Source organism: Oncorhynchus keta, chromosome 34 (assembly GCF_023373465.1).
Source record: "Oncorhynchus keta strain PuntledgeMale-10-30-2019 chromosome 34, Oket_V2, whole genome shotgun sequence".
NCBI classification, from domain to species: Eukaryota; Metazoa; Chordata; class Actinopteri; order Salmoniformes; family Salmonidae; genus Oncorhynchus; species Oncorhynchus keta.
Window position 1 is genome coordinate 32,746,320 of NC_068454.1, and position 19,767 is coordinate 32,766,086.

At 44.3% G+C, this 19,767-nt stretch overlaps 2 protein-coding genes and 1 long non-coding RNA gene across 6 annotated transcripts; all 3 read right to left on the reverse strand.

Annotated features, from left to right (window-relative positions):
* Positions 1–247: 247 nt before the first annotated feature.
* Positions 248–9,681, reverse strand: LOC118366480 (uncharacterized). 3 transcript variants are annotated; one of them, XM_035749108.2, is made up of 10 exons: positions 9,548–9,681; positions 7,950–8,273; positions 7,453–7,716; positions 6,980–7,288; positions 6,493–6,792; positions 3,449–3,550; positions 3,255–3,329; positions 2,476–2,559; positions 2,336–2,367; positions 248–696 (listed from the first exon to the last, which is right to left on the reverse strand). In XM_035749108.2, the coding sequence occupies exons 1-10, from the start codon at positions 9,633–9,635 to the stop codon at positions 661–663; spliced, it is 1,614 nt and encodes a 537-aa protein (XP_035605001.1). In that variant the 5' UTR covers positions 9,636–9,681; the 3' UTR covers positions 248–660. The 3 variants fall into 3 exon arrangements, with proteins under 3 accessions (XP_035605001.1, XP_052349673.1, XP_052349672.1); XM_052493713.1 differs by having other exon boundaries at positions 9,544–9,652; XM_052493712.1 differs by lacking the exon at positions 248–696 and adding an exon at positions 849–1,265.
* A 118-nt stretch (positions 9,682–9,799) lies between these two features.
* Positions 9,800–13,988, reverse strand: LOC118366965 (uncharacterized). 2 transcript variants are annotated; one of them, XM_035749838.2, is made up of 7 exons: positions 13,839–13,988; positions 13,169–13,477; positions 12,708–12,968; positions 12,152–12,469; positions 11,734–12,039; positions 11,404–11,499; positions 9,800–11,104 (listed from the first exon to the last, which is right to left on the reverse strand). In XM_035749838.2, the coding sequence occupies exons 1-7, from the start codon at positions 13,915–13,917 to the stop codon at positions 11,046–11,048; spliced, it is 1,428 nt and encodes a 475-aa protein (XP_035605731.1). In that variant the 5' UTR covers positions 13,918–13,988; the 3' UTR covers positions 9,800–11,045. The 2 variants fall into 2 exon arrangements, with proteins under 2 accessions (XP_035605731.1, XP_035605732.1); XM_035749839.2 differs by having other exon boundaries at positions 13,169–13,503.
* Positions 13,989–17,047: 3,059 nt separating this feature from the next.
* Positions 17,048–18,399, reverse strand: LOC118367940 (uncharacterized). Its single transcript, XR_004822209.1, has 3 exons — positions 18,115–18,399; positions 17,189–17,263; positions 17,048–17,087 (listed from the first exon to the last, which is right to left on the reverse strand). It is a non-coding gene; the product is annotated as an uncharacterized LOC118367940 (long non-coding RNA).
* Positions 18,400–19,767: the final 1,368 nt, after the last annotated feature.

Genomic DNA, 19,767 nt, shown 5'->3' on the forward strand with positions numbered 1-19,767 from the left:
CAATACATTTCTCACACAAACCATGTTTTCTGCAAATAAGCATTTCCACAATGGATATTTCAAAAATGACTATTACCTTGCATTGTCCTAACACAGACTGTAACAGAAGAATCTCCAGTCTGAAGGAGAGGGCTGAAAGAAATGAATTATTCCCCTCCGCAAACCTCATGTACTGTATTCTCGCAAAATAATCATTTTCTTTCCAACAGTGCTATCTACTGGTAACATATCCAACTCCACTCACCTATGCAATAAGAAGAAAAACATTTTTATTTAAACATATATCGAATGAAACATACAAAATGCACATGCCTGAAAGCCAACAATTAAATAAAACTATTATTTGCATCCATGGCTGCAATGTAGGTTACAGCCATCAATATTTCAGACCAAAATGTAAACCCCCCAATTGGGCTAGCTGCTGTATTTACACAGCAGTCTTAGTAAGCATATATTACTGTATCATTAAATGCACGAATCAAAAGCAGTATAATAAACTAATTGAACAAATCTCATAGGTTTAAAATGAAAGGTAACTGGCATATAGCATAATTTCAAAACCAATCAGTATTGTGGTATAATTTTCTCTGTAAACTAATACACATTAAGTCATTGTCAAAATGTGGAACAATCCCTGAAACTTAACATGAGTAATTTTCCTTATATGTTGAGAGTTGAATAGATCACAGCACTGTCCTGTATGTATGGACATGAACACCAGTTAAAAAGTTTTAAAAAACAAGGAGCACACTACATTTAGACAGATATTACAAATAGTAACTATATATATATATATATATATATATATATATATATATATATATATATATATACAGTACCAGTCAAAAGTTGACACACCTACTCATTCAAGGGTTTCTTTACTTTTACAATTTTCTACATTGTAGAATATTAGTGAAGACATCAAATGAACACATATGGAATCATGAAGTAACCAAAAAAGTGTTAAACAAATCAAAATATATTTTAGATTCTTCAAAGTAGCCCCCCTTTCCATTGATGACAGCTTTGCACACTGTTGGCATTCTCTTAAACAGCTTCCCCAACGGTCTTGAAGGAGTTCCCACATATGCTGAGCACTTGATAGCTGCTCTTCCTTCACTCTGCAGTCCAACTCATGCCAAACTATCTCAATTGGGTTGAGGTCAGGTGACTGTGGAGGCCAGGTCATCTGATGCAGCACTCCATCACTCTCCTTCTTGGTCAAATAGCCCTTACACAGCCGGGAGGTGTGTTGGGTCATTGTCCTGTTGAAAAATAAATGATAGTCTCACTAAGCCCAAACCAGATGGGATGGCGTATCGCTGCAGAATGCTGTGGTAGCCATGCTGATTAAGTGTGACTTGAATTCTAAATAAATCACTGACAGTGTCACCAGCAAAGCACCCCTACACTGTCACACCTCCATGCTTCACAGTGGGAACCACACATGCAGAGATCATCCGTTGAGCCACTCTGCAAAGTAATGGAGGTTGGAACCAAAAATCTCAACTTTAGATTAATCAGACCAAAGGACACATTTCCACTGGTCTAATGTCCATTGCTCATGTTTCTTGGCCAAAGCAAGTCTTTTCTTATTGGTGTCCTTTAGTAGTGGTTTCTTTGCAGCAATTAGACCACGAAGGCCTGATTCACACAGTCTCCTCTGAACAGTTGATGTTGAGATGTCTGTTGCTTGAACTCTGGGCAGCTTTTATTTGGGCTGCAATTTCTGTGACTGGTAACTAATGAACTGATCCTCTGCAGCAGAGGTAACTCTGGGTCTTCCTTTTTGTGGCGGTCCTCATGAGAGACAGTTTCATCATAGAGCATGAAGGTTTGTGACTGCACTTGAAGAAACTTTCAAAGTTCTTGAAATGTTCCGCATTGACTGACCTTCATGTCTTAAAGAGATGGACTGTCATTTCTCTTTGCTTATTTGAGTTGTTCTTGCCATAATATGGATTTGGTATCTTACCAAATAGGACTATACCACCCCATACCTTGTCACAACACAACTGATTGGCTCAAACACATTTAGAAGGAAAGAAATGAACTTTTAACCTGGCTCAAACATGAATTGAAATGCATTCCAGGTGACTACCTCATGAAGCTGGTTGAGAGAATGCAAAGAGTGTGCAAAGTTGTCATCAAGGAAAAGGGTGGTTACTTTGAAGAATCTCAAATGTATTTAGATTTGTTTTACACTTTTTTGGTTACTTATTTCATAATTTCTTCACTATTAATCTACAATGTAGAAAATACTAACAATAAAAACCCTTGACTGGTACTGTATATAAATAACAAAACCATCATTTTAATAAAGTGCTATTCTTACCTGATTTGACCTTGCTGTGACTCTGTTGGTATCTGAAAAAAAGATAATCATATAGTTACGCTTCATCTACACAAGTTACATTCGTTGATCGCCTCACATTCAAAAACCATTCTGTTTTTCCACACACACACACTACTCACCACCAAGCCTGGGTTCACCCAAAGCAAATTCAGAGTAATGAACTTCCTCATTCTCATCTTCCCCTGTTTGACCCTTCTGGCTCTCTGGTAGTAAAACAAAAAGAAGCCAAAATGTTAACACATTTGTAATTTTTGTGTAACTTCCTATACATCGGTTGGCACTGTTGAACATTCTGGATGTCATCTTGAAAGTCATCTCTACTTTCTGCTTACTGTACCAGTGGAGGCTCCTCAGAGGAGGAAGGGGACTACCATCCTCAGTGAATATAAAGCAAATAAACTATTCAAATATTGTCTTCTCTCTCTCTCAATGAGTCAACTACTCACCACATTTTATGCACTGCAGTGCTAGCTAGCGGTAGCTTCTGCTTTCAGTATAAAATTAATTCTGATATTTTGATTGGATGGACAACATGTTAGTTCATGCTGCAAGAGCTCTGATAGGTTGGACGACGGCCTCCGGATTACTGTATAAGTCTATGGAAGGGGGTAAGAACCATGAGCCTCCTAGGTTTTGTATTTAAGTCAATGTAAGATAACTGTACTCCGGCTACATGGTGTGACCCTACAGAGTACTGTTGAGGCTACTGTAGACTATTGCAAAACAGTGTGTTTAAATCAGTTATTGGTGATAATAATATTTTTTTGTATAACTTTATCCAAAAAGGATAACTTTAATGTTTCACTATAAACAATAGTGGATGGTCCACCCCTGAGGAATCTCCACTGCCATATCTATATTGTACATCACATTAGACCCAAAGTGAAGAAGTGTATACCTTGGTCTCTTCGTGGATCTGTGGCGTTATCGTAGACTGGGTCATTTTTCTGGGTCAGCGGTAGGTTCGTCACAGCTTTGAAAATAGCGATCATAACAAAAATGTTCACACAATTGTTGACATAGGCCTAAATTGAAGATGTAGCAATCCAACAAGTTTGATCAGCAATAGTGGTCATTATCAGTGTATTTTACCTGTCTTCTTCCTCTTCAGGTAGAACACCAGAGCACCAACCAGGACCCCAGCAACAACCATAGCAATGCAGCCTACAATGACCACAGTCCGCAGACAGTCATCTGTGGTAAGCAAAAAGACACAAACAAAGAGTATGAGAGAGAACATGCTGGGATATGAGATACCTGAGTACTTACTACACAGCTGACTCCATTTGCTAAGTGTAACGAGTGCGCTGAGAGTCGGGAAGCAAGTACAGGGAGTGAGTGTTTTAATAAATAAACACAAACAACGCACCGACATGAAACTGAGTCAATAACACCTGAGGAAAGAACCAAGGGGAGTGACAGATATAGGGAAGATAATCAAGGAGGTGATGGAGTCCAGGTGAGTGTCATGAGGTGCTGGTGCACTTGACGATGGTGACAGTATCAGCAGTCTGATGACCTAGAGGCCGGAGAGGGAGTATACATGACAGTAACCCCTCCCCGACAAAGGTGATGAACCCGGGGATCAGGAGCGAACCGTTCATGCCGTCTGAAGCGCGGGAACCTGTCACGCCGGCTGGTGTGCGGGAACCTGTCAAGCCGACTGGTGCACGAGAGCCTGGCGATCCGGCGGAGGCATGAGAGCCCAACGAGCCGGCGGAGGCATGAGAGCCCGACGAGCCGGCGGAGGCATGAGAGCCCGACGAGCCGGCGGAGGCATGAGAGCCCGACGAGCCGGCGGAGGCATGAGAGCCCGACGAGCCGGCGGAGGCATGAGAGCCCAACGAGCCGGCGGAGGCATGAGAGCCCAACGAGCCGGCGGAGGCATGAGAGCCCGACGAGCCGGCGGAGGCATGAGAGCCCGACGAGCCGGCGGAGTCATGAGAGCCCGACGAGCCGGCGGAGGCATGAGAGCCCGACGAGCCGGCGGAGGCATGAGAGCCCAACGAGCCGGCGGAGGCATGAGAGCCCGACGAGCCGGCGGAGGCATGAGAGCCCGACGAGCCGGCGGAGGCATGAGAGCCCGACGAGCCGGCGGAGGCATGAGAGCCCGACGAGCCGGCGGAGGCATGAGAGCCTGGCGATCCGGCGGAGGCATGAGAGCCTGGCGATCCGGCGGAGGCATGAGAGCCCGACGAGCTGGCGGAGTCATGAGAGCCCAACGAGCCGGCGGAGGCATGAGAGCCCGACGAGCCGGCGGAGTCATGAGAGCCCGACGAGCCGGCGGAGGCATGAGAGCCCGACGAGCCGGCGGAGGCATGAGAGCCCAACGAGCCGGCGGAGGCATGAGAGCCCGACGAGCCGGCGGAGGCATGAGAGCCCGACGAGCCGGCGGAGGCATGAGAGCCCAACGAGCCGGCGGAGTCATGAGAGCCCAACGAGCCGGCGGAGTCATGAGAGCCCAACGAGCCGGCGGAGGCATGAGAGCCCAACGAGCCGGCGGAGTCATGAGAGCCCGACGAGCCGGCGGAGTCATGAGAGCCCGACGAGCCGGCGGAGGCATGAGAGCCCAACGAGCCGGCAGAGTCATGAGAGCCCGACGAGCCGGCGGAGTCATGAGAGCCCGACGAGCCGGCGAAAGCATGAGATCCCAACGAGCCGGCGGAGTCATGAGAGCCCGACGAGCCGGCGGAGTCATGAGAGCCCGACGAGCCGGCGGAGTCATGAGAGCCCGACGAGCCGGCGGAGGCATGAGAGTCCGACGAGCCGGCAGAGGCATGAGAGTCCGACGAGCCGGTGGAGTCATGAGAGCCCGACGAGCCGGCGGAGGCATGAGAGCCCAACGAGCTGGCGGAGTCATGAGAGCCCAACGAGCCGGCGGAGGCATGAGAGCCCGACGAGCCGGCGGAGGCATGAGAGCCCAACGAGCCGGCGGAGTCATGAGAGCCCAACGAGCCGGCGGAGGCATGAGAGCCCGACGAGCCGGCGGAGGCATGAGAGCCCAACGAGCCGGCGGAGTCATGAGAGCCCGACGAGCCGGCGGAGTCATGAGAGCCCAACGAGCCGGCGGAGGCATGAGAGCCCAACGAGCCGGCGGAGTCATGAGAGCCCGACGAGCCGGCGGAGTCATGAGAGCCCGACGAGCCGGCGGAGGCATGAGAGCCCAACGAGCCGGCAGAGTCATGAGAGCCCGACGAGCCGGCGGAGTCATGAGAGCCCGACGAGCCGGCGAAAGCATGAGATCCCAACGAGCCGGCGGAGGCATGAGAGCCCAACGAGCCGGCGGAGTCATGAGAGCCCGACGAGCCGGCGGAGTCATGAGAGCCCAACGAGCCGGCGGAGTCATGAGAGCCCAACGAGCCGGCGGAGGCATGAGAGCCCAACGAGCCGGCGGAGTCATGAGAGCCCAACGAGCCGGCGGAGTCATGAGAGCCCAACGAGCCGGCGGAGGCAGGGGAGCCTGTAGCGGCTCCCGGACCCGGCGTCATTTACATTGACACAATTTTTGAAATTTTATATATGCTTTCCTTAGGTGAGGTGTTATTCTTTAACGAGTGCGCTGAGAGACGGGAAGCAATTACAGGGAGGAAGTGTTTTAATAAATAAACAAAACAAGAAACACAAAACCCAAACACCACACCGACATGAAACAGTCAATAACACCTGAGGAAAGAACCAAGGGGTGTGACAGATATAAGGAAGATAATCAAGGAGGTGATGGAGTCCAGGTGAGTGTCATGAGGCGCAGGTGCGCTTGACGATGGTGACAGGTGTGCGGGATAATCAGCAGCCTGACGATCTAGAGGCCGGAGAGGGAGTATACCTGAAACTAAGACTCTACATTCATCACAGTTTACATTGCCCAAGGGCAATCCAGAGACATTGATTTGGTTACTTGTATGATGTACTGTCTGTTGTTTGTGATGATGTCATCTTACTGAATCTTTAGTAGATTCCAATCATTGAGATGGAGTTATCTAATGTAATCTACAGACATGTGTTGCCTTTCATAGACAATGTTGATGTAATGAACTCTGATCTTCCAGCAGAAATCACTGGAACTGAGGGGAATGCTTGCACTGAGCATGCCCCCTGTGAACAGCATAGAATGCAAGTGCAGCAAAACAAGTTGTTACCTGTCATTGACGACATTGTTGTCTGTGTGGGGAGTGTGAGGGTCAGGGAGGCTGTCGCTCTGAGCATGCCCTCTGTGAACACAGCACACTGCCAGTGCAGCTGGTTGCTACGGAGGCTGGGCAGGGTCACACTGAGCGTCCTGTTAGGGTGACTCTTTGTCAGGACGTCCTGTTTGACCAGCAGCCACCTGCTCCCCTCCATCCTCATCCAGGCCAGGGTCAGAGGGTCGGGGCTCACCTCCGACACCTCACACCTCACCACCATGGGCTGGCCACCAGGGGGCCCTCCAGATTCAGATACTAAGATAAATAACAGAAAAAAGTACTGTACTGTACTTTGACTGAAAGAGCAGTAACTGTAACAATGTACTGAACAGCTGATTAAATTTAATTATGAAATGAAAAATGAATGGTTGTCATAGTAACCAACAGTATAAGTGAACAGAGTGTCTGCTCTCTCATTGTTAAAAGACAAAAGCAAAGTTACCTCGAATGGTTGTGATTTTAACCGAGCTGAACCTTTGGTGTTCAAAGAAACATGTGAAAACTCCTCTATCCTCAAATGTCACCGGTGAGACATGCAGTGGGAAATCATATCCGTTGAATGAGGGAGATGAGAATCGGTCGCTTCTGACTTTGCCTGATGAAGTCAGAGTAACAGATGTTGTTGATCTGCTCATGGTCCAGTCGGCTCTGCTGTATGAGGAACTCGGGGGACTTGACCTGCAGATCAACTTCACCTCACTGCTGTTGCTGCTCTCTCGAAACAGATGTATCAATGGGTTACTAAATGTGCCTGGAAAAAAGCAACGTTAAAAGGAAAATGCTGATGATATTGTTTGCCTGTATGGTGCAGTTGTATCACTCTTTTCTTTGTATTATTGAGGACCATCTTCCTGAATATTTAACATTTGGTCAAGTCATGTATTTATATATTACATTCATGTTAATAAATCTTACCTGTTTGCACATTCAGTGTAGTATAAACTGTAAACAACAATTCTCCATTCAGTCTGAAATTGCAGTTAGATCTCCCCTGGTAATTCTGATCGACAGTGTGGATGATCATATGGGCTGTTTTGTTGTAGAACAGCGTGGTGTTAGATGTGGAATCTCCATGTCTTTCCCACTGCAGTGTGGCCCCATCTGGTATGTGGGACACCTCGCAACGCACACTCACATCAGATCCCAGATACACTTTATTACCATTATAGGTTGGTGTCACTGCAACAAGGAGATATATATATATATTGCTTTACTTCAATTCGTTAAAAGAAGATAAAACGAGGGGAAATGTGGAAATCATTTTTACAAATCTAAAATGCTTGAAAATCAATAATGAAATTATTACAACAGCAAAAGTTTGTCTCTTATTATGATAATGACAAGGCGATATACATTGATATTTAAAATGATTCAAATTATACACATTGAGAAACTGAACATGATCAATATACCTTTAAACACAAAACTAAACACCTCAAATCTCGCCAGAACTGCTGAAGCTGGTTTGGTTTGCATGAGCACAAACTCTCCAGCATTTTCATGTTTTGTTTGCATAGACAGGTCATATCCTGTTCCTTGTGAGAAAGGAGCCTGTGTGTTCCAATCAGGTTTTCTACTCATGGAGGAAGTGATTCGGGCTACTGAAGTGTTTGAGTGTCTGCCGTCATGTGAGGTCCACATCCATTGGTGCGCTGTCCCTTTCGGAACTGCAGGGGAAACTTGGAGAGTGACTCTGTTATTGGTCTCGGCAAGGAAAAATATCTTCTTTGACAATTCTGTGGAGGGAAGATATTCAAAACGATGGGATAAAAAGCTGCAAAATATCTTTATATTAATATTATTCACTGTTCAAATCTCACATTTTCTCTCGCTCTCTTTCTCACATGACTCCTCAATAGCTTCATCATACTTGTATTTCATGCTTTAAAGGGGCAATCTGCTGATAGAGCAACAACAGAGCAGTTAACCTGCTACTGATTTGGGAAACAGCTGAGGGGTCGGCCTGGAGATATTTATACAAATGTTTATAATATTTATATTGTTTACAACTTATATTTGGGATACAGATGGGGTACAACAGTTGAACTAAGCTCATTATGCAGTTCAAATCTTCAAGAATCAATGGATGTATATCAGGGATGGGCAACTTGGTGGGGGCCACTAAAACTGAACTCATCATGAGGGGAGCGAAATGCCTTGCAGGTCTGCATAACCACATTTGCATAATCCCCCCCACCACCACATAGTGAGAACAACATTTCTGCAGAACCCATCTTGACAGCGGAGAGAAAAAACATGTTTTGGAGTCAATCTTCTATTATTTTACAAGTTGATTTTGTTTGACTCATTTCCTGCAATTCTACACATTTTGCCATAAGGTGAGGAGAAATGTGTGCAGTTTTTAATATGATATCTGAGTGAGACTGACTAACAAAATCAATGTGTTCCCCCCCGGATGGTAATTCGACCATGATTACTAAATTTAGATAGCTAGCAGCAAGACTAACTTACCAATAAAAAAATGTTCAGCTGACATGGACTAATTGACTGACAATCAGTGACTGCATCATAGAAAAACTGCTGATGCACAAACATATTTAAAAAATGTCACATTGTATATTATCCTATTCTAACTTGCAACAGTAGGTTGAGACCCCGACTGAGAAAAATACTTTTTTTTTTAATGTACTTCTTCTTTTGACCCGAGGGCCTTCAAAAGGGGCGGGCCTCCAGTTTCCCATCCTGGGTGTTCACAGCTGCAGGAAGTAGGAGTGCTCAGGCTGCTGTAGCACCCCATGAAATATCTGATTGAAAATATCCTTAACAATTCACACAAAAATGCAACCCCCTTGACAAAACATTCTCAGCCCCTCCTCCATCCTCCATTGCTGAAAAAATGTACTGCATTGCACCCCAAACTACTTCCTGTGGCTATGCTGGTGTATATCATTCATTTAAAGGTCACCAAATGGATGTAGCAACGACAGTTTACCCCTTTAAATGGTGACTCTTTTACGTCAAATAATTCAACCAGAAACACGTTACCCACGTTCAGCTGAGAGTCCCTGACCGGATCTAGATATCCACAGCAGAATCCACAACAACGTTACACCCATAGAGCCACTGTACTGCCCCATGTTGCTGTATGTTACTGTTCTGTTCCCGTATCTACTCAGTAGCCAACTCATATCATTACTGACGTCTCTGATAAATATGTTCAGGAAATGACTGAAGAAAAGAAGAAGTTCAAAAACTACAGAGGTGATGCAATTATAAAATGAGTGCAAATCTGAGGATATAGTACTTCATAAAATCTCACTTTATTTGTATCAGCCATATACTGAATGTAGCAAGCAGGGATTACGGAGCAGGATTAAGGATTAAATGATCAATGCCACACCACCATCATCATTTATTTTACATTTATATAACTAAGCAAGTCAGTTAATAAGAAGAAATTCTTATTTTCAATGACGGCCTTGGAACAGTTGGTTAACTGCCTTGTTCAGGGGCAGAACAACAGATGTTTACCTTGCCAGTTGGGGGATTTGATCTAGCAACCTTTTGGTTACTAGTCCAACGCTCTAACCACTAGGCTACCTGCCGATAATAGGCATCAATGGGATCAAAACAATAGTCAAACATGTCACAGTTTAGCACCATGTAGCAGAATATAATGTAAATGCTGTGCAATTTAAATAATAGAAGTAGTATTATTACAAGGATGTTACACATTTTATAATTAATATGGAAACAAGACATTTTCCTCTTGAAGCAAACAGTGAATATATTGAAAATCCAAAGACCATGATGTCCAAATGCAACCAAAGGCTTTCAAAACCAAAAGGCCTAACTTGCTACATTATAGCCAGTCTCTTATAACAGTCCATTCAAAGTTCAAAGCTTTCCTAATACAGGACAATCAGACGGTGAATTAAGCTGAGACACTGTTGACAAACTAGTATTAACATCCCCATTTATTGTGTACAAACATTACAGACTGAGGATGAATGGAAATGTACACTTCTAGGATGAACTAAATAATATACACTGAGTGTAAAAACATTACTATTTAGTCTTGACCGTTCACCCTCTGAATTTCACACATACACAATCCATGTCTCAATTGTCTCAAGAATCCTTCTTTAACCTGTCTCTTCCCCTTTATCTACGCTGATCAAAGTGGATGTAACAAGTGACATCAATAAGGGATCATAGCTTTCACCTGGATTCACCTGGTCAGACTATGTCATGGAAAGAGCAGGTGTTCCTAATGTTTTGTGCACTCAGTGTGAATTATTTAGGTCTTTTGGAAAGATGCTTACAGTATCATAACATGGTCATGTTTTCAATATTAGTCTTTGAGGGGAAGGTTGTTGGTGGTTAACACATTATTTTAACACCAGTGAAGTTTCTATTGCCAGACCTTTTGACAGAACACAGTGTGTCATGTGGTAATTCAGTGTGAAAGACATCACTGGTTGGTACAGACATGGGTGGGAAAGCTATGTTTCAACACAGCCACAGGCCATAGGCTAGCAACAAGGCTATACACTAGTCTCCTCCAGTTGAGCAGGTTCCTCCTTTTGTCTCTGTGTCTGGGTGCCTGGATGGAAGACACAACAACACATCAACCAGAATGTTTCGTCAAAATGTTAATTTAAGTTGTAGTTCACTACAAAATCAAAGTTGGTCATATGTTTGGAGACTTTAAAAGCTCTCTAATGCAGAGAAGGATCCACGTCCCATGAGAAAGGCTAGCTCTGCCTCGGTCCAAAACGAAAGAGAAAGGTAGGTACTGTCTAAGGCAGACATTTTAGAGGATTCCTCAATGTCCCGTTCCTTTGGGATTGGGTTGGATGTGTTTTTTATGGAGAGTCTACCCAAGAGGGAGTGTCTCCTTACCGTTTGGTCTTCGACAGTAGAGCCCGAGAAGTCCCAGAATTCCTAGGGTGGCAGCCATTGTAATCACTCCTCTGACCACTGTCTCGGTGCCCATCCCTGTGAAACAGAGACTTCTGTTAGATTATATTAAACATGGCAAACCTCTCCAGCATGGTAACCTATTTATTTTGTTACACTAGGCCTATGCCAGGGGAGAGGTCCAGTGAGGAAAAATGTGTTTGGTTTGAGATAGGTTGGAATAGATTAGATCATTTTGAACAGATTAGATCAATTTGAAGAGAGTCTATCATAACACGTTACACGTTACACGTTACACATAACACATGTTACCTGTCATTGAAGACATTTTTGTCTGTGTGGGGAGTGTGAGGGTCAAGGAGGCTGTTACTCTGAGCATGCCCTCTGTGAACACAGCACACTGCCAGTGCAGCTGGTCCCTACGGAGGCTGGGCAGGGTCACACTGAGCGTCCTGTTGGGGTGACTCTCTGTCAGGATGTCCTGTTTGACCAGCAGCCCCCTGCTCCCTTCCATCCTCAGCCAGGCTAGGGTCACAGGGTCGGTGCTCACCCCCGACACCTCACATCTCAGGACCACCGGATGATTCCTGGGGAATCCACTAGGCGGAACTGCAGAGACTGAAATGGAAATCTGGAGATCATTGGGGATCTGTCATCTGTTCTCTCAAAGATTAGTCAAATAGATTATTCTGAAAAATGCACCGTGGATATTTAAAATGATAATGCTCACCCTTTAGGGTTACCACATTAATAGAGGCAACTAGGAGGTTTTCAAAATAGCAGTTGAACCTTCCAGAATCTTCAAACTTCACCGGTGAGAAGTAGAGAGGGAAGTAGTATCCATTGAAGTCCCCGCATGAAAATCTCTCATTAAACGTGTCATTGGATCCGTACATTGTAGTTGTCACAAGGTGAACCTCTTTAGCTGTAGATAATGGGGTCCAGGACCATGATGCATAGATGTAACCATCTGATGTCTTACAAAACAGTGTCACCAGAGAGCTGTTGGAGCTCTCTCTGTACATTGTGAGAGTGGCATCAGACGAAACTGTGGAGAAAACCATAGCGTTGTTCAGTCAGAGGGGAAAGTTGAATTTCATTTCAATCCAAAGTCTAAATGGCATTACGGGTCCATTTTATTGTAAATGTATCACATGTGATCACCATTTATCCATTTAAAATGAGACCAATATTATTGATTGTCAATGACTACTGATCAAGAGGACAACATTCACATTTCACATAAAGGTTTTGATATTTCAGTTAGATAAGAACGCATTTTGTACCTTCCTCAATTCTGACAGCATTAGAGACATTATATAACAGTGTTCCATTCTGTCTAAAAGTGCAGTAGTATGCCCCCTGACTGTCCGGATGAACACTGCGGATGAGCATGTGGACAGTGTTATTGTAGAACAGCGTGGTGTTAGAAGTGGAATCTCCATCTCTTTCCCACTGCAGTGTGGCCCCATCTGGTAGGCTGGACACTTCGCAACCAACACTCACATCAGAACCCAGACGAAATATAGGCCAAAAGGAAGGTGTAACTGAAAAAACATGGAATTTTAAAATGGTTACAATGTAAACTTACTATCCAAACTAAAACAATAATGTGAATGAACAATTACGGTGAAGAAATTAATTCTGAAAACTGGCTTTCGAAGCGATTTAATCATTGGAAGGTATTTGTCATTATGGAAGATTCACGATGGCGTGTCTGTACAAAACAGATGCAGAATCTACTTACTTTTTGTGGCGAAGATCTCAATCTTAACCAATGGGACATTTGCTCTTACCAACAAAAACACCCCTGCACATTCAAACTTCGGCTTCACTGTTACGTCAAAGTCTTTGCTGCAAGAAAAGTACCCTGTGAAAGGTGGACTAACCACTAGCCTAGAGGATATTGCTCTGGCTATTTGAATCTCTGAGTATCTCCCATCATGTGAGGTCCACTCCCAGCTGAACTCTGACCAGTGAGGTTGAGCCAGGTCTGACACAGACAGATGCACACTCTCTGTCTGACCAGAGATCAAGAAGATGCTCCTCTTCATCACTGTGTGTGGACAATGTGACACAGATCTGGTCAAATGACCGTATTAATTCACCCCATAACAGTTTCAAAATGCACAGATTATTTATTGTGAATCTGGTTTAAAGCCCCTTATTTGTCTTAAAAATCAAGGACAACCGATTCAAATTAGAGAATAGGTTTTCAAAGTCTAATCGGTATACCAGCTTCCCTCTGATAGTCATAGAAACATGTCCATACTGTACATGTAATCCTTTAATATACATTTAAATTGCTTGTCCCAGATATTTGGGTTTTGAATGAAATATTCTGCTTGTAGAGTTTTAAACAAGATGTTCAGAGCAACAAAATAATGATGATGAAATACAGTAAGAACTGAACTCACCCTCAGCAGAATTCCCTGATATGCATAACAGGATCCACCACTGAATAACCATAATGTGGTCCATATCCTGACCTGACATTTAACTCCAGTTCCACCAATATCTGAGAAACAACTCCAGACAAAGAGAAGGAGCATAGCACATTCTTACATTGAAACAGCAGCTTGCACAATTTCCGCTGTCTTGTTCAGTTACATCTCGTCATCTCACTATTGCATTCATCATTGTAGCAACTTGTTCTCTTGATCTGATAACGTGAACGTTTTCTCAGTTGATTTGAACCGTTAGCATTTGTGCTACCCATTTTGACCATTGTATGCCATGGTCGGATGGCCAAGCCAGGCGAAATGTTACAGTAGTTACAGTAATGGAATGGACCCAGAAAACTGTACGTGGTTTTATTCTCAATTACGTTAATAATACTTTAACAAAAACACACCATGGGAAAAAGGTCCAATTTAAACTGGAATTGAACTGGAATTGAAATAGAATCAACTCAAACTAGGAAAGATTTTACTTAACATGATCTAAGCTGGTGTTACAGGAAGCAGTTTGTTCGTTATATCACCAGACCTATACACTGATTAATTAAAAAACATATGGTACAGTATGGTAAAGTGAAGTGCATAGCAATGTTATAATGGGGTTACGTCCATTAAGGTTCATTAGCATTAAAGGAACAATGCAGCTTTTTAAAAATTTATATTAAATCATTTCTGGGTAACAATTTAGAACTTTACTGTCATAGATTTCCATTAAAAGGGTCAAAAAACACTTTTTGGGAGTGGTCTGAGTGGGAAGGGAAAAACTGAAACATAGCCATTATTGGCAGATGGTTTTGGAACTCTTTGTTATTGGTCTATTAACCAATTTACCACATGGTGATGTCATGATGGAAAACCGAAACTTCCACCCATTCAAACCCGCTGATTAAAAGGTCCTTTGTGGATTGTATTTTCAACCAGAAACTTTCAGGAATTAAAACGTATTATTATTTTTTCAAACTTTTACAGTGTTAGTTTCATCAGCTGTTTTAAATGGACCTTTAAATGGCGGCAGCGTAGCCTAATGGTTAGAGCGTTGGACTAGTAACCGAAAGGATGCAAGGGTGAATCCCCGAACTGACAAGGTACAAATCTGTCGTTCTGCCCCAGAACAAGGCAGTTAACTAACAAGGCAGTTAGTTCCTAGGCCATCATTGAAAATAAGAATTTGTTCTTAACCGACTTGCCTAGTTAAATAAAGGTAAAATTAAAAATAGAAGTTAAAGCCATGGCTCAAATTGCATGGGTTTTGATACTGTTTGATTCCTGAAAATGTAGTATGAAAAATTGCTATATGAAGCAGGATTGGTACAAAGCATAAGCATGACAAGAGTGTATAAGATCATCCACTCAGTAGAGTATTCATCACAGTCACTGAATGTAGACAGCATAATTATTTTACAACTTTTATGTTTTAAGCAGACCACCATAGTGCCTGTGCCCAAGAACACTAAGGTAACTTGCCAAAATGACTACCGACCCGTGCACTCACGTCTGTAGCCATGAAGTGCTTTGAAAGGCGGGTCATTGCTCACATCAACACCATCATCCCAGAAACCCTAGACCCACTCCAATTTGCATACCGCCCCAACAGATCCACAGATGATGCAATCTCTATTGCACTCCACACTGCCCTTTACCACCTGAACAAAATAAACACCTACGTGAGAATGCTATTCATTGACTACAGCTCAGCGTTCAACACCATAGTGCCCTCAAAGCTCATCAATAAGCTAAGGACCCTGGGACTAAACACCTCCCTCTGCAACTGGATCCTGGACTTCCTGACGTGCCATCCCCAGGTGGTAAGGATAGGTAACAACACATCTGCCATGCTGGTCCTCAACACGGGGGCCACTCAGGGGTGCGTGCTCAGCCCCCTCCGGTACTCCCTGTTCACTCATGACTGCACGGCCAGGCACGACTCCAACACCATCATTACATGGTAGGCCTGATAACCGACAACAACGAGACAGCCTATAGGGAGGAGGTCAGAGACCTGGGCATGTGGTACCAGGACAACAACCTCTCTGACAACGTGATCAAGACAAAGGAGATGATTGTGGACTACAGGGAAAAGAGGACAGAGCACACCCCCATTCTCAATGAAGTGTCTGCAGTGGAACAGGTTGAGAGCTTCAAGTTCCTTAGTGTCCACATAACCAACAAACTAACATGGTCCAAGCACACCAAGACAGTCGGGAAGCGGGCACAACAAAACCTATTCCCCCTCAGGAGACTGAACAGATTTGGCATGGGTCCTCAGAACCTCAAAAGGTTCTACAGCTGCACCCTCGAGAGCATCCTGACTGGTTGCATCACTGCCTGGTATGGCAACTGCTCGGCCTACGACCGCAAGACACTACAGAGGGTAATGCGTACGGCCCAGTACATCACTGGAGCCAAGCTTCCTGCCATCCAGGACCTCTATACCAGGAGATGTCAGAGAAAGGGCCTAAAAATTGTCAATGACTCCAGCCACCCTAGGCATAGACTGTTCTCTCTGCTACCGCACGGCAAGCCGTACCGGAGCGCCAAGTCTAGGTCCCCAAGCCATAAGACTCCTGAACATCTGGTCAAATGTCTACCCAGACTATTTGCATTGCACCCCCCTCCCTTCTCCACACCACTGCCACTCTCTGTTGTCATCTATGCATAGTCACTTTAATTAACTCTACCTACACTTACATACTACCTCAACTACCCGGTGCCCCCACACATGGACTCTGTACCGCCACCCCCCTGTATATATTGTTATTTATTACTGCTGCTCTTTAATTACTTGTTACTTTTAACTCTTATTCTAATCCATATTTCTTTGAAAATGCACTGTTGGTTAGGGGCTCGTAAGTAAGCATTTAACTGTAAGGCTGTTGTATTCGGCGCGTGGGACTAATACAATTTGATTTGATTTGAAAAATGTGTTTTGTAGATGTGCTTTTTTAAGTGTGTGATGATGATGAATGGCTTGTGACGTGTTCTTAGTGGGTGTTTCATAAATGTTAGATTCTGGGTTGCTTTCATAGACGAGCTCAGGTATGTCTTGGTCTTAAACAGACAGTTACAAAAATAAAGAAGATCAAAAACAGAGTTACATCTAACATTCCAGTGTCACAGCATCCACTGGAATGGATGTGCAAGTATACTGTACTGTAGATACCTTTGTCTCTCTTTGGATCATCTCAGTCAGTGGTAGGTCTGTCATAACTTCAAGGTAGAAACAAAATATTACTTGAGACAGGTCCATCTTAACATAGAATAACATTACATTTAGGAACACGGTATAAGTTAGAAATCAGTGTGGCTACCTGCAGCTGCAGCTGATCCCCCTCCTGTGGAAATCACCAGATCTCATCAGGATCACAGCAACGGCACACACCAACCTAAACAGGGAACAATGATCACAGGCTACAGACTACTCTCTGTCAATGGCACACAGGGAGAGAAAGCGAGAGAGAGAGAGAGAGAAAGGGAGAGGGAGTGAGAGAGAGAGAGTGGGGGAGAGGGAGAGAGAGCGAGAGAGAGAGAAGGGGAGAGGGAGAGAGAGAGCGAGAGAGAGAAGGGGAGAGGGAGAGAGAGAGCGAGAGAGAGCGAGAGAGAGAGTGGAGGAGAGGGGGAGAGAGAGAGAGAGAGAGAGAGAGAGAGAGAGAGAGAGAGAGAGAGAGAGAGAGAGGGAGAGGGAGAGAGAGAGAGAGAGAGAGAGAGAGAAGGGGGGAGGGAGAGGGAGAGAGAGAGCGAGAGAGAGAGAGAGAGAGAGAGAGAGAGAGAAGGGGAGAGGGAGGGAGAGAGAGAGAGAGAGAGAGAGAGAGAGAAGGGGAGAGGGAGAGAGAGAGCTGAGAGAGAGAGAGAGAAGGGGTGAGGGAGAGGGAGAGAGAGAGCGAGAGAGAGAGAGAGAGAGAGAGAGAGAGAGAGAGAGAGAAGGGGAGAGGGAGAGAGAGAGCGAGAGAGAGAGAGAGAAGGGGCGAGGGAGAGGGAGAGAGAGAGCGAGAGAGAGAGAGAGAGAGAGAGAGAGAGAGAGAGAAGGGGAGAGGGAGGGAGAGAGAGAGAGAGAGAGAGAGAGAGAGAGAGAGAGAGAGAGAGAGCAGGGGAGAGGGAGGCTACTTTTCCAAAAGGTACAAATGATGAGGCTAGAACTATGGCTATAGACACCTGCAAATGTATTCTTTGTAATAATGTTTTAGGCAAAACATTTTATGTAGAATGTTTACGCATAAAGTGTCTGTGAGCTACGTACCTATTTCGGCGGGCATTGTGAGGGTCAGGGAGGCTGTAGCCCTAAGAATGCCCTCTGTGAACACCACACACTGCCAGTGCAGCTGGTCTCTACGGAGGCTGGGCAGGGTCACACTGAGCGTCCTGTTGGCAGGACGTCCTGTTTGACCAGCAGCCCCCTGCTCTCCTCCATCCTCATCCAGGCCAGGGTCACAGGGTCACCGCTCACCTCCGACACCTCACACCTCAGGACCACTGGCTGGCTTCAGTGGTCTACCTTGAAACCCCGGAATGAAAATCTCTGAGGATTCTCCTGCATTGATACCCCGTTTGGATGTTCTCTCTCTGCTGAAGCCACCTTCACCGATGTTGCATGTAGAGTGGTTTTGGGTGCCCAATACCAAGCTGTTCTTTTAGGTTCATCTCCAGAGTTGCAGTTCAACGTCATCTCACTGATGTTGGAACTCTCTCTATACAGAGTGTAGGGAGGATTCTTTGTATCTGAGAAGACATAATAAAATATACATATTGCTATTAAAAGCATGCCCTGATGCCTCTCGGGTGGCGCAGTGGTCTATAAGGCACTGCATCGCAGTGCTAGCTGTGCCACCAGAGACTCTGGGTTTGAGCCCAGGCTCTGTCGCAGCTGGCCGCTGGCTTCCGGATTGGATGCGCGCTGTGATACCTTCTTAGGGCTGAAATCCCATTAACAAGATTGATATGACAACAGCCAGTGAAAGTGCAGGGCGCCAACTTCAAATCAACAGAAATCTCATAATTAAAATTCCTCAAACATACAAGCAAGTATCTTATACCATTTTAAAGGTAATCTTGTTGTTAATCCCACTACAGTGTCCGATTTCAAATAGGCTTTACAGCGAAAGCACCACAAACGATTATGTTAGGTCAGAGCCAAGTCACAGAAAAACACAGCCATTTTTCCAGCCAAAGAGTGGATTCACAAAAATCAGAAATAGAGATAGAATTAATCACTAACCTTTGATGATCTTCATCAGATGACACTCATAGGACTTAATGTTACACAATACATGTATGTTTTGTTTGATAAAGTTCATATTTATATTTTTTTTAAATCAGTATACATTGGCGCGTTATGTTCAGTAGTTCCAAAAACGACTATTTTGCAGAGAGCCACATCAATTTACAAAAATACTCATTATAAATGTTGATGAAAATACAAGTGTTATATATGGAAATATAATATAATAACGATAAGATAAACTTCTCCTTAATGCAACTGCTATGTCAGATTTCAAAAAATCTTTACGGAAAAAGCAAACCATGCAATAATCTGAGTACGGCGCTCAGAGACCCAACAAGCCAAAAAGATATCCTCCATATTGTGCAGTCAACAGAAGTCAGAAATAACATTATAAATATTCACTTACCTTTGATGATCTTCATCAGAATGCACTCCCAGGAATCCCAGTTCCACAATAAATGTTTGATTTGTTCGATAATGCCCATCATTTATGTCCAAATAGCTACTTTTGTTAGCGCGTTTGGGAAACAAATCAAAACTCACGAAGCGCATTCACTAGTTGCAGACAAAATGTCAAAAGGTTCCGTTACAGTCCGTAGGAACATGTCAAACGATGTATAGAATCAATCTTTAGGATGTTTTTAACATAAATCTTCAATAATGTTCCAACCA

Excerpts from the sequence above, each read along its gene's own strand:
- LOC118366965 (XM_035749838.2), bottom strand. The coding sequence starts at position 13,917 with ATGTCAGGTCAGGATATGGACCACATTATGGTTATTCAGTGGTGGATC. Across the intron at positions 12,969-13,168 it reads TGAGATCTTCGCCACAAAAA|TTACACCTTCCTTTTGGCCT; the intron begins GTAAGTAGATTC and ends ATGTTTTTTCAG. Across the intron at positions 12,040-12,151 it reads TAATGTGGTAACCCTAAAGG|TCTCTGCAGTTCCGCCTAGT; the intron begins GTGAGCATTATC and ends TTTCCATTTCAG.
- LOC118366480 (XM_035749108.2), bottom strand. The coding sequence starts at position 9,635 with ATGGGGCAGTACAGTGGCTCTATGGGTGTAACGTTGTTGTGGATTCTG. Across the intron at positions 7,717-7,949 it reads GTTTAGTTTTGTGTTTAAAG|TGACACCAACCTATAATGGT; the intron begins GTATATTGATCA and ends TCCTTGTTGCAG. Across the intron at positions 2,368-2,475 it reads GGGTGAACCCAGGCTTGGTG|ATACCAACAGAGTCACAGCA; the intron begins GTGAGTAGTGTG and ends TCTTTTTTTCAG.